A 14868-nucleotide genomic window follows, 5' to 3' on the forward strand; every position below is an offset into this window, starting at 1 on the left:
CTTTATTATTCTGCTTTATTATTCTGTTATTTTACCTGTGTTAACTCGGAATCAAACTAAAGTCTTCGTTTTCGTCATCTGAAATCATCTCTTTTATTTAACTCTAATTTAACTTTGGCTACAGTCCCTGTGGACGATAATCCGGTACTTGTACCACTTATTACTTGGAAAAGACGACGTTGGGCTATTTTGTATACTTGCTTTATGGCCCAATTTCTTTAGTCTGAAGGTGTGAAATATAACCGACCATCTTGTCTGTTAAACAAAATCCATGTTCTGTCATGTCCAGAGTATCGAACGCACTCTAAAGGCGGCTCTAGATTCTTGCTTCTATTAATACCTTGCATTATTTTGGCTACATTCATTAACTTTAGAAAAATTAGAAGATTAACGAATTCAAATTTTAAAAAATTATAAGGGTACTCGTGCAATGAATCGAGATACATTTTCATTTCAATGTTTCGTTTTATTTTTTATCCATGTCGATATAATACGATTTTATGTGGTTTTGGGAAATCGATAATGTTTTTATTTTTGAATAAAATATAAATTTAAAAATATCATATCAAATTTGCAAAAAAATATATCAATATTAGTATCAAATTAACTAATTAAAAATTCTTGTTTGTTTATTTTTTTTTTTAATTCAAAAATTTTACTATAATTTAATTTAATGTAACGAAGTAACTTAATTTAGGTTTAATAATATTTTTTATAAAGATAATAATTAAATATTCTGTTAGAACTCAACATTTATCTTAATTATATTTTAGATTTTTTATATTTTAAAATGAGATGTTTATTATCTATTTGATTATGTTTATCCACAGTTAGTTACACGAATTCAAACATAGAGCTTTAATAAGTTGTACTTATGTACAATTTACTTGTAATATTGAATTTTAAGTAATATGTATCAATAAACAGTGCTTTATGTATACAAAAGATTTTTAAGAGTTTTTGTCAAATGCTTTACAATATAGTATAGATTAATACATGAAATTGAAATGATTTTTATTATACCTCATATCTTGTTGGTATCGTGTAACTGACGTGTAACTCAGTTGGTAAAAAGGTGGGATGACTTTGTCCAAATATAAAACAGGTTTTGGGCTCGATGCAGGCCCCTAACTAGCTTCAGTCGCTGAGTGAGCCAAAACCTTGGAGGAGGGTTTCATATAGGACCCTTTAAAGTTGCCAGTAATTAACTTTTGCCTACATGTTGTTGGTATCCTAGTTGGATATCGAGGAAGATCATCCCTAACATCTCCACCATATCATCGAGCGACAACAACACACATAACTTTTTGGTACCTGAAACAATAGAAGAAAAAAAATCGACAAATGTAATTGCTTTAAAATGAATCATAACCAGCATTTCTTACAATTAATAGACCAACAAATAAAATATGGTACCTTATTTTCTAAAAGAATCGACATCATAATTGTTGTAAATACACAATCCATCTATATTTCACAGTATCCAATACAGATCCGAACAAAACCAGGACCCACAACAACCAAGACTGTCTAGATACAAGACAAAGAACAACCAAAGTTCACAGAATACTACAACAAATTGAGCAAATGAAACAACAAACAAAAACCCAACTAAGAAATCTAGGCTAATGAATAAGCCAATTACCCAAAAGTCACTAGGTCGGACCCATTAAACGATAAAAAAATCAACGTCTTTGAGTCAGGTCCATAATCATCAGTTCGCAATTGTTACGCATTCGACCCAAAACCATTTTCCTATGAACCCCCAAGGTGGACACTTATGGATCTGACATTACAGATTCAAGGAAAATGGGTTTTAGGTCAGAATTTAGGGGTGTAAATGATGCGAGTCGAGCTTCGGTAGCAGTATACTCGACTCGAACTCGATAGTCATTTATCAAGCTCGAACTCGACTCGAAACTCGCGAATAGTTAAAAACAGAACTCGACTCGAACTCGATTGCAATCTTTAAACTTGAACTCGAGCTCGTTTGAAGCTTGAATCAAGCTCATCTGTTGAAATTTATGAAATTTTAAGGTCTTTTCTTATAAATTATAAAACTTAAAAGTGTTTTTTTTAATTTTAAAAAACTAAAGGCATGCACCTCAAACTTCATCATAATAAACACAAAATTACAAGCTTCATTTACATCTCTCTCTTTTTATAACAACTCTTCATTCTTATTTTATTATCTCTCTTTCAATGTGGGACAACTTCACCAACACTTCTATGATTTCTTTGTCCTTTTTAATTATGATTGTAATAAAAAAAATATTGATATAGTTTTTATAATTAAAAATGCATAATATCGTTCAAATATTTAAAAATATAAGACACTTTTATTACATTATATTGTAAAACTGATTATATTTTTAAAACTAACTATATATAAAAAATGGAGTATCTCACGAGTTTTTCGAGTCGAGTATTGGGTAGTTCGAGTCGAGTATTGGGTAGTTCGATTCGACTCGTTAATATGTCCAGTCGAATTCAAGTTTGAGCTGAGTCTATTCGAGTCGAGTGTTGACCGAGTTTTAACTGAGTCGATCTCGAATAGCTCGCGAGTTGTCTCGTATCATTTACACTTCTAGGTCAAATTCGTAATAATTACGAACCTGAGCCAAAAAATTCTAGATTTTTGTTGTTTAATGGGCCCGCAATAATTACGGACCTGAGTATTGTAGACTTATTAACTTTTGAATAAAGTCCGAAGCAAAATGGTTATAATATCAATTTTCCTTAAAAATATGACCAAAAATAAACGGAGATGAAGCGATTGGATATTTTAGTCTCGGGTTGTTTTTACTTTACTTTTACGATTAGATTTATGATCGGATGTGTCCACGTTTTTCACACCATGCACGTTTGCATTTTAATTGAATTCCACTTTTTCTTGGTCAGTAGAAAGTGTTGCGGGTGTTTTACTTCAGTGAATTTAATTAAACTAGTTATTTTTTTATCATGGTTTTTACCTTTTAGTCATTTCTCTCCTAAAATAACAAAAATAACAATAGGTTCTTAATTGGTAGATCCGTAATTTACGGTGGTGTCAACGTGTAAAAAAAGGTTTCTGAACCGGTTCCACGATCACAGGGATCAAATATGTAAATTAGTTATAGGTCCATAAAGAATGTGTTTTTTTAAATTTACATATTTGGTCCCTGCAATTACATAACTAGTTCAAAATCTTCTTCTTTTTACACTTTGACCCATCCGTAAATTGCAGAGCAGCCAATTGCGGACCTGTGACTATTTTCGTTATTTTTGAAGAGAAATGGTTGATGAAATCATACGGTCAAAGCTATTTTAATTGAATTCTCTTTAATTTAAGATATGAAGTAGGATTTCAAAAAAAATCGGTGCTTATTTTTATATGTCGTGGTTTTTATCTCATTATAATGTTTTAGCCTAAATTTATTATCGTAGTTTCTCTAATTTTCGATTTTGATTTTTGATGAATCTCAGAAGAATGATTTTTTTAAGTGGATTTCATGTTATTTTCTTAATTTAAGGTTCTTTTTTGTTGTTTTAAAATATAAAGCTTTTAGTATAATATATTATACAGACTTTTATATTTTGGTTTCTTTATTATACGTCTAGTTGATCTATAATACTGATATACGTAAATGATGGATTCCAAGAAGATTGGAACGCATGTATAAAGCAGTTTAGAATCAGTTTTATTTTATATTATTTTTCGTTAGAGTCAAAAACTACTTTAAATCAGTCTTTATAAGTATAACTTTTCGACATACTGTACAAGCTCTCTAAATATATGTTTCATTGGTTGGGTTCATGTGAGATCAAGGGTTTTTCGTGAGACCCGTAAGACCAATTTATGTTTATTGATCAACTTTATAAGCTAATGATCTAATGGTCTAAAGTTGCACGGTGACAATTTTATGATTATTGAGAAGTCTCGTGGCAATTTTGTGATTATGAATGTTCGTATTGTAGATCTAATTCAAGGATTGAAAATTGGTCTTACGGGTCTCACGAAAAACCTTTAATCTCACATGATCTCAAATTATTAATGTTAGTGGATAATATATATATATATATATATATATATATATATATATGTGTGTGTGTGTGTGTGTGTGTGTGTGTGTGTGTAGGGGACTAATCAAATGAGAACTGATTAGTTTGTGGTAACTGTGAGGTACAATCTCAACCACAAATCAACGGATAAATTAAAAAATTATTAATTATGGTAGTTTGAGTTAAAATTATAATTAGAGAGCATATTAGATATTTTTAAAGAACTTCTCTCTCCTCTCTCTGACCTCCAATCTCCGGCCTCCGGTGAAATCGGCATCACAGTATATCACAATAGGTATCACATTGTGCATTACAATGGGTATCACATTGTGTATCTTTGTTTTTAAGGTTTGAGCTGGTATCACAATATATCACAATGGGTATCACATTGTGTATCTTTGTGATTACTTGGTACCTGCCGGATTAATGTTCACCGGAAGCCGGAAAATGGAAGTTGGAGAGATGAGAGAGGAGAGAGAAGTTTTTTAAAAGTACCTAAAAACCCTCTAATTATAATTTTAACTCAAACTATCATAATTATTAATTTCCTAATTTATCCGTTGATTCGTGGTTGAGCTTGGATCTCACAGTTACTACAAACTAATCAGTTCTCTCTTGAATGAGCCCCTATATATATTATATTAAAATAATATATGAATAATAATTATTGATATTATAAAAATTAATTCAATCCAAAAAAAATAGATTCTTATAACAATGATCATTGAGTTCACCATTCTCAATTTGATGAGATGGATTTGGGATGAAAAAAGAAAAGAAGGTTCTTGTGCGTTGAAACAACTTATGTTTTTTTACAAAAGTATTTATCAACTTATTATAAGTTAGAAGGGTTTAACTTTCTAAAACACTTTTTATTACTAGTTTGTCATCGATATAAGTTGTTTATTCAAACACTCAACAGTGATTATTATTGGTGTCATACCAGAATAAATCAATAAGTTATTTTTATATGCAATCCCAAACAGCCACGGTGATGCTTTAACAATGTGAGGCTATTTTCCACTTGAATACGTTTCAACATCAACCTTTTTAAGGTTTCCGATACTTCCCATTTCGATCCGCATCCCGCAATCTTGCGTGTCAGGAACGCAATCCTTCAAAAATACACCACTCTTTTTGTTAGTTGGTGTTGCAACGGCCAACCAATCGGAAGTTCAGTTCCTTAATCTCAAATGGATCCAGAAGACCACCACTCTACACCGTCGCAATCGCCGGATCTGCGTCAAGTATTAGTCCTCCGTCCACCTCCTGTCTTCTCTGTCCACGAACAATACTTCTCAAAATTCCAGATCCTGAAAGCATACGACTCGCCATTACCTACTCTCGACTTCCTCCACGCCCACGCGCAGTCGGTTAAAGTCGTACTATGCTCCGCCATACATCCAATCACGGCGGATGTGATCCGGAAACTTCCAGAACTCCAACTCGTTGTCTCTGCCGCCACCGGTGTCAACCATATCGATATGGCGGAGTGTGGCCGGCGTGGAATTAGAGTGACTAACGTCGGAGATGTGTTTTCTGATGATGTAGCCGACGGCGCTGTAGGGCTTTTGGTGGACGTGCTGAGGAGAATTAGTGGCGGAGATAGGTTTGTTCGCGGTGGTAGTTGGCCAGATGCAGGAGCGTATCCTCTTAGTTCCAAGGTAAGTAGCTTATCAAAAAAAAAATTAATCTCAAAAATGGAGTTCATGCAAAATGCAAAAACATTTTATGTTTTTCAACTAATTTATCAGTTAGTTTTTACCAAAAGTATTTGGTTCATCAATCAGCTTATCAACCAGATTTGATCTAGAAAATTTTCAAAGTGATTGCACTAACTAAGGGGCTTTTTACTTAAACACTTATTCAGTAAGCACTAACTGGTAAAATTCAATACTATCGTTTACTTACCGAGTAAGATTTTATTCACCAAAACACATCGTATGCAACAATTTATCTCGGTAAGCGCTAACCATAGTAAGGGTCATCGCTCTCACTTACCGGGTAAGACTCTCGATTTTTGTCTTCGCTCTTACCATGTAAGATTTTTAATCTTTGTCATATTCATCCAGTAAAGTAATGTGACTTGATAAGCGCTTACCTTACGATAATTAAGATGTCTTTTACCTGGTAAACGGCACCTTAATTATCATATAATCGTAATATAGAAATAAAAATTAGTTAAAAAGATATGGTTTTATAATACACGTATACAATTCATGTTAAGAATATGTTGTTTTTTATTTGTGTTAACATAAACAATATAGGTAATTCTAAAAATATTCAATATTGGACTCATTTCGAATGTATCAACGAGATTAATTAATTAGTCTATATTATATTATAAAACATTTGACAAAAACTCTTAAAAACCATTTTTATGCATGAAGTACTGTTTATTGATGCATATTACTTAAAATTCAAGATTACAAATAAATTGTGTGTAACTACAACTTATTAAAGCTTAATGTTTGAATTCGTGTAAACATAATCAAATAGAGGATGAACATCTCATTTTAAATATAAAAGATTTAAAATATAATTAGGATAATAATTGAGTTTTAACAAAATACTTGATTATTATCTTTATAAAAGATTATATTATTAAACCAAAAATAAAAAAATTAATTAAAAAAATACACAAGAAAAGGAGAAATTTCAAATAGTTAGTTTGGTACTAATATCAATATTTTTTTTTTCAATTTTTTATGATATATCTTTATATTTATATTTTATTCAAAAATAAAAACATTATCGCTTTCCCAAAACCAAATCAAACCTTATTATAATATCGATTGAGACAAAGAAAAAATGAAACATCAAAATCGAAATGTATCTCGCTACATTGTGCGAGTACCCTTCCAGTTAATATAATAAGGGTATAAAATAAATTTTGAAAAAGGAACGGAAGTAAATTAAAACATTAAATTATTTAAACAGTTAAAAGCATAACTGATTTCTAACCACCATCCTCAACTTTGACATCATGGTTTATTTCTTACCTTTTTCATTTAAATACCTTAAAAATTTTAATGTCTATGGTTTCAACCAAAAAATCTTACTATTTCATCCAAAAAAACTTATGATTTCAAACTTATATATCTTAAAAAGTTTACAGTTGGGCAAAGGGATCGATTGACTTTGTTCAAATACACAATACATGTCATTGGTTCGATCCCAGACACCTCTAGCTAGCCTCAGTTGTTCATTGAGCCGAAAAATTCCCATTACATTAGTATCCTTGAAGACGGGTTTTATATGGAGTAAATTGAAGTTACCGACAGTCAACTTTTTGCCCAAATCAAGTTTGATTATCTGATTGCAAAAATTATTATTAAAACTCGAAGGGTATTCGCGCAATGCAACGAGAGATATTATCTCGATTTCAATGTTTCGTTTTATTCCGTCTTTATAGATGTTATAATACAGTTTTTATGTGGTTTCGAGAAAGGGATAATGTTTTTATTTTTAAATAAAATATAAATTTAAAAATATCATATAATTTAAAAATTAAATATATCAATATTAATATCAAATTAACTATTTAAAAATTCTTATTTTTTGTGTAATTTTTTAATTCAATTTTTTTATTATAATTTAATTTAGATAATAACGAAGTAATATATTTTTGATTTCATAATATAATTTTTTTATAGAGATAATAATTAAGTATTATGTTAGAACTCAATGGTTATGCTAATTATATTTTAATTTTTTATATTTAAAATGAAATGTTTATCATGTATTTGACTTTGTTTGTCTGCAGTTCATTACATGAATTCAAACATAAAGCTTTAATAAGTTGTATTTACGCACGGTTTATTTGTAATCTTGAAGTTTAAGTAATAGCATTAATAAACAATACTTCATGTATAAAAAATGATTTTTAAAAGTTTTTGTCAAATACATGAAGTCAATTGAAATTATCAGTAGTCAACTTTTTACACAAATCAAGTATGATTATCTGATTGCAAAAATTATTATTAAAATAAAGATTTAAATTCCTTAATAAAATAATTAGTTTTATAAAATATGCATGGCATGTGTCATGAGATTTGACCCATAGTGGGTTGACACACCATGGAAATGCATGAAATGCATCAAAGCCATCTAATTGGGACCAGCCTGAAATTTTTATCATAAAAATAGCCCACATAAATTATTAAATTAAAGTTATTATTATTTTAATTATTATTCAATTATTTTATTGCTTTTTAATTAACCAGTTATTTGGTGATGAGTTACCTCATAAATTAGTCATGTTCCAGAAAATAAGTTAAATGATAATGTAAAATGAGTTAAAATGACTTGTTAAAAAATTACTTCATTTTTTTGGCTAAGAAACCCGTAGGTTGTACGCCAGTCATACATAGTTGGAACTGTGATGGCCACAATGCTTAGCTATTGCCGATCCCCAAGACGCCTTTGGTTGAATGTTCACACCTGATCCACCGTCTGCACTTCCTACATTCACTCCCGAAAATTGAAATAGGAAAACAGGAATGCTAACCTTCCGGTCTGTTGTAGACAGCCTCACGGTGTGCCTAATTGGCGAGTCTGTCGTCTCCACAGCTTTCCCTTTTTTGGGCTGCTCCAGATCATAATTGGGAAAAGTTGGACAAAAATGCCCCTCGAGATTGCTCAAAAGCTTTTTAAATATATGTTTAGAAGCTAAGATATGTCTTACGAAACAAGGTTTTTTCCAGTTAGTTAAAAATAAGTTAACTTTTGATGTTATGGTTTTTAGTTAGGAGGCAAGAAAGTAGGGATTGTTGGCCTTGGAAACATTGGGTCAAGAGTTGCTACAAGGCTAGAAGCCATGGGTTGCATAGTCTCGTATACCTCGAGGCAAAGAAAACACTCTACTTCCTTCATTTTCTATCCAGATGTTTTCCAACTTGCTTCCGAATCTGACGTCCTCATCATCTGTTGTGCGTTGACTGACGACACGCGTCATATGATCGACAGCAGAGTCATGAGTGCGTTAGGCAAAACAGGGGTCATCGTGAACGTGGCCCGTGGGGCCATCATTGACGAGGCAACGTTAGTGAAACGCTTGGTGGAAGGTGAGATTGGAGGTGCTGGTTTGGATGTTTTTGAAAACGAACCAAACGTACCTAAAGAGTTGTTTGGAATGGACAACGTTGTGCTTTTACCTCACAGAACTGCTTTCACAAAGGAGGCGTTTCATGATGCTGCACAGATTTTGATTGCTAACTTAGAAGCGTTTTTCACAAACAAAAGTCTGTTAAATCCAGTTGCCAATGAATTCTAGTCACACGGTCTGTTTTATTATCATAATCACTAAAAGTTCCATTTTAATATTATAAACCTTCGAACGTTATTATTTAMGTATCTCTATTCAAAAACATAAACATCAGTTGGAAATCATTCAATACACTTTTTTATATCAGTTGAAGTAGCATACAGTGTATTGTGTGCAAGACACATGCATGTAAACGATCTCAGTGTTCTTTTATGACAGTATTATTTTGTTTAATAATAATGATGATGATGAATCAAATTCATACTGACAATAATCAAATAAGAGAATAAGAAAACAGTAGAATCACATGTGATTCACGCAACTTCAGCCACGATCGGAGGTTGCAGTTCATGTCGTCCCCATACCCTTGCATTCATTGTTAGTAAAAATCAGATGTGATTTTGCACATGATTTAACTATTTTTGTGTTCTGTTATTTAGTTATTCTTTTTGTAATAATAATAATATTAATATGATATTAAAATTTGTTAGTAAATAAAAAATTTATTTCTAACCATAAGGATGATGTCTGATTGGTTTGAGCTTGGCTCCAAAGGTCAAATGTATCAGAAGGTCTCAGGTTTAAATCCAATGAGGAATAAAACTCCCCTTGTAGTCACGGAGGTTCAAATGCAGTGACTCCGGGCTATCTGCAACGCAGGTGGTCGTTCTGTAATTAATCAGCTCGCATAGTAGGTTGGATATCCAGGTTAATAAATAAAAATTTATTTCTATAATATAATATTTTTTAAGAATATTCGATCCATTGTATTTTGGCTTTGGGATAAACCCAAATTAGCATCCAATATAAATCGGTGGTGCGAGTCAGCCACTGCAAATCAACCGTCGGCCACCCATCGGTAAATTTCAGTTTTTCTCTTAATGGATTCAGAGCACCACAATTCTCCGCTGCCGGAATCATCGGATCTCCGGCAAGTGCTTGTCCTCCGTCCTCCGCCTGTCTTCGCAATCCACGAACATTACTTCTCCAACAAGTTTCAGATCCTGAAAGCGTACGAATCCACGTTACCTACTCACGATTTCCTTAAAGCCTACGCTCAGTCCGTTAAAGTCGTTTTATGCTCCGGCATGTTTCCGATTACAGCGGAGGTGCTACGAGATCTTCCGGCGCTGCAACTCCTTGTCTCCTCCGCCACCGGAGTCAACCACATCGACATGGCTGAATGTCGCCGCCGTGGAATTAGAGTGAGTAACATTGTGGATGTGTTTTCTGACGATGTAGCTGACGCTGCTGTAGGACTTTTGATTGATGTCATGAGGAGAATTAGCAGCGGTGATAGGTTTGTTCGCGGTGGACGTTGGCCGGCTGCGGCGGAGTATCCTCTTGGTTCCAAGGTTAGCATTTTCTACTAATCAAATGGTTATTCTATTCTAAATATTCTAATATCAATTATATTATTTAATCATTTCATTTTTTTTATACTTATATTATATTATAAAATATTTGACAAAAATCCTTAAAAACAATTTTTTATATATAAAGTATTGTTTATTAATGCATATTACTTAAAACTCAAGATTATAAGTAAATTGTGTGTAAGCACAACTTATTAAAGTTTGATGTTTGAATTCGTGTAACTAAATACAGATAAATATAATCAAATACATGATAAACATTTTATTTTAAATACAAAATTTCTAAAATATAATTAAGATTTCATTGAGTTCTAATAGAATATTTAATTACTATATTTATAAAAAATTATATTATTAAAAATAAATTACTTCGTTATTAAACCTAAATTAAATGATAATAAAAAAATTGAATTAAAGAAATTATAAAAAAAACAACAACTTTTAAATAGTTAATTTAATACTAATACGAATTTATTTTTTTCAAATTTTTATGATATTTTTAAATTTATATTTTATTCAAAAATATAAAAACGTTTTCCTTCTCAAAACCATATAAAACTGTATTATAAGATCGACAGAGACAATAAAATGAAACATTAAAATTGAGATGTATCTCGCTGTATTACGCGAGTATCCTTCTAATCTTTCTTTTAATCATTTAAATTCAATAACTCTTATTTTTCAAACATAAAAATATTTTTTTTCTTTTTTTAAATATTGAGTTTTAAAAAAAAGAGTTCATTAGCACATGACGCAAACTAAAGTAAAATAAAAAAAAAGACAAATTGCATGAAAAAAGTAAAGTATTTTAACTTGATTTCTATTTTAAATAACGTATTTTTAAAACTTTCATTTTAAAAACTAAGATGTAAAGTTTTAAACATTTAAATACCTGGGTAACCGGTTGAAGCAACCATGTTAATGTGGCGAGTGATGTGATATCTAACTCAGTATTATTTGTTATTCAACTCAATTTCATCCCATCACTTGCCACATCAGCATGGTAACCGGTTAATGCTTCAACCAGTTACCTGGATACTTAAATGTTTAAACTTTACATCTTTGGTACTGAAATGGAAGTTTTTAAATATATTACCCAAAATAAGAATCAAGTTAAAGTACGTTATTTTTCATACAGTTTACCAAATAAAAAAACAAAACAAGTTTCCAAAATATAAAAAGGGCAAATTGCATGAAAAATTAACGTACTTTAACTTGATTCCTATTTTGGGTAACGTACTTTTAAAACTTTCATTTTGGTACCTAAGATGTAAAGTTTTAAACATTTAAGTACCCGGGTAACTGGTTGAAGTACTAACCAATTATCATGCTGATGTGGCGAGTGATGTGGTATCCAACTCGGTATTATTTGCTGACGTGGTCAGTGACGTGGATTTTTTTAAATCTAAAATTAGTCTTTTTTTAGTCTAAAATTAGTCTTCACCAGGTTACCCGGGTACTTAAATGTTTAAAACTTTACATCTTAGGTACCAAAATGGAAATTTTGGAAGTACGTTCCCCAAAATAGGAATTAAGTTAAAGTACGTTACTTTTTCATGCAATTTGCCCATATAAAAACTAACTTTTGGCTTGAATTTTGTTTATTGTATTAACTCTTTTCTAATGATTTATGGTTTTAAGTTGGGTGGCAAGAGAGTTGGGATTGTTGGGCTTGGAAACATTGGGTCAAAAGTTGCCACAAGATTAGATGCCATGGGTTGTAGAGTTTCATATACATCAAAGCAAAAGAAACACTCCACACCTTTCACTTTCTACCCAAATGTCCTCCAACTGGCATCGGATTCCGATGCCCTCATCCTGTGTTGTGTGCTCACTGACGCCACACGTCATATGATCGACAACAAAGTTATGAGGGCATTAGGAAAAACAGGGGTCATTGTGAATGTGGCCCGTGGGGCCGTCATTGATGAGGTGGAGTTTGTTAAGTGTTTGGTTGAAGGCGAGATTGCTGGTGCTGGTTTGGATGTTTTTGAAAACGAACCGGATGTGCCTAAGGACTTGTTTGGATTGGACAATGTTGTGCTTTTACCTCACATAACTGCTTGTACAGAGGAGTCTTTTCATGATGCTGTAGACGTTTTGATTGGTAACTTAGAAGCGTTTTTCATGAATAAACCCTTGCTTACTCCTGTTCCCAATGAATTCTAGTCAAAAGTTTTGATTTATTTCACAGAAATAGTCGTTCTACTATTTGGGTTAGAGAACAAGTCTGCATACATCTTATTCTCACAGACCCGATATGATATATTGGGTATCATTTGGTTTGCTTTCTGATCTACATTTGAAATTTCGTACCATTCGAGTGTCTAACAGTTTAGTTTTGATCTGAATCATTTTGCAACTTTTATCTGTTGAGAAAGAACGAAAACAACATACTGCAAACTTTTCTTTAACAACACCACACATATTATAAAACATGTGATCCAAGTAACTGTTATCGGAAATCCATACAGATCTACATGAAACACAAACTTATTAGAAAATCCACAATCTTAACTTAAAAATCAAATCATCGATCATAAAGTTGACTTTTTTTCATCAAAACACCAAATGAAACGCTTGATATCATCGTACAAGACTTGTGCCTTCTTGGTATCAAAAATCTCGACACCATGATACCCATCGTCACCGAATTTCCTCGTCACGTGCACACCACGTGCCTCCAACATCTTTGCAAACTCTTTTTGTCTATCCACCAATGGGTCCCCACCATGACCTTTGATCAAACATTTCGGGAGTCGGGTGATCTTTTCGTTATAAGATTTGTCTTGATCTCGTAATGGATCACAATATTCGTGGTCTCGTTCACAGCCTTCAGGCAGTGCAAGAGACCACATGAGATCATTCGCCGTCAAAGGGACAATACGGTCATTTACTAGCCGAAGCTCTGTTTCGGTGCGCTTGACCCCACCGAAAAACGGTTGGTTCATTATGAGCCCTACGATCTTGATCGGATCAAGATCCATATCAAGCGCACGTAGACCTGCATTGTAGACGATATTTCCACCAGAGCTACTTCCCATTAAGTACACTTTAGAAAAGTCAGCAAGCTCAGTCAACCATTCGTCGCAACCGTTGATCCCTATACCTAGAGCCTGGTCACGCACCCACAATATCGCCTCCACAGCATCGTCGTACGCCGCCGGAAGACGGTGTTCCGGCGCAAGGCGGTACTCGACGGAGATCACGAGAGCCGGAGACTGAGCAGATACGGCGGAGCAAGAATTGTGGAAGGGAAAAGAGGTTGCGCTAAAGAGGATGAAGCCACCGCCGTGGAAGTAGATGATGACTGGGATTTTTTTCCCCGTGGTGGTTGTCGGCGGGCGGAATAGGCGGAGGCAGGTGGTGGTGGTGGGGTTGAGTGGGATGTCTTTGGAGAGAGCGAGTTGGGAATCGGTAGTGAGTTGGGGTGTGGCGGGTGATGATGGAATCGGAGCAAATCGGGTGAGTGAGCCATCCGGGTTTTGTTTGATTTTGAGAAACTCGTAAGGATCCAAATTGGATTCCGATTCAGCCATGGCTGTGAAGGCAATAGAGATATGTGGTGGTGTGTGTGTGTGTATATATATATATATATAGATATATGGTGGTGTGTGTGTGTATATATATAGATGTATGGTGGTGTGTGTGTATATATAGACACACCTACTGAGTGTGAGTGTGAGTGTGAATGTGTCTTTTAAGGAAGGATGAGTAGTTGTACCTAATATATGTGTTGAATGGTTGAGAATTGGGATATTTTTAAAATTTATAAAACATTAAATTGATTTAATAATATATTATATTTAATATTATTAGTATTTAATATATATATATATATATATATTAATTAAGTTATATTATATAATTATATATATACTTTTTATGTATATTTTATATATATTATATAATATTTTTATATGTATTATTATTATTATAATTTTATTATCTTCATTTATATTATATATATATATAGAGAGAGAGAGAGAGATATTTGGGATCATGTAAGACCAATGGTTTTTTGTGAGACCTGTAAGACCAATTTTCAACTTTTGTATTAGATCTACAATCGTCAGATCTGAACATTCATAAATGTCACAAGACTTCTCAATAATCACAAAATTGTCATCGTATAACTTTAGACCATTAGATCATTATTAGCTTATAAAGTTGATCAATGAACAT

General features: G+C 32.6%; 3 protein-coding genes across 3 annotated transcripts; 2 read left to right on the forward strand and 1 right to left on the reverse strand.

Moving 5' to 3' along the window:
* Positions 1 to 5234: 5234 nt before the first annotated feature.
* Positions 5235 to 9316, forward strand: LOC112527037 (glyoxylate/hydroxypyruvate reductase HPR3-like). The gene is made up of 2 exons (XM_025137517.1): positions 5235 to 5705; positions 8789 to 9316. Exons 1-2 carry the CDS (start codon positions 5235 to 5237, stop codon positions 9314 to 9316), a joined length of 999 nt encoding a protein of 332 aa, XP_024993285.1.
* Positions 9317 to 10188: 872 nt separating this feature from the next.
* Positions 10189 to 12866, forward strand: LOC112526429 (glyoxylate/hydroxypyruvate reductase HPR3-like). The gene is made up of 2 exons (XM_025136713.1): positions 10189 to 10662; positions 12325 to 12866. The coding sequence occupies exons 1-2, from the start codon at positions 10189 to 10191 to the stop codon at positions 12850 to 12852; spliced, it is 1002 nt and encodes a 333-aa protein (XP_024992481.1). The 3' UTR covers positions 12853 to 12866.
* A 231-nt stretch (positions 12867 to 13097) lies between these two features.
* Positions 13098 to 14243, reverse strand: LOC112526741 (probable carboxylesterase 8). The gene has a single exon (XM_025137146.1). The coding sequence runs from the start codon at positions 14220 to 14222 to the stop codon at positions 13221 to 13223; it is 1002 nt and encodes a 333-aa protein (XP_024992914.1). The 5' UTR covers positions 14223 to 14243; the 3' UTR covers positions 13098 to 13220.
* Between the last annotated feature and the right edge of the window lie 625 nt (positions 14244 to 14868).

This window comes from Cynara cardunculus (assembly GCF_001531365.2).
Source record: "Cynara cardunculus var. scolymus isolate 2C chromosome LG 14, CcrdV1, whole genome shotgun sequence".
Taxonomy (NCBI): Eukaryota; Viridiplantae; Streptophyta; class Magnoliopsida; order Asterales; family Asteraceae; genus Cynara; species Cynara cardunculus.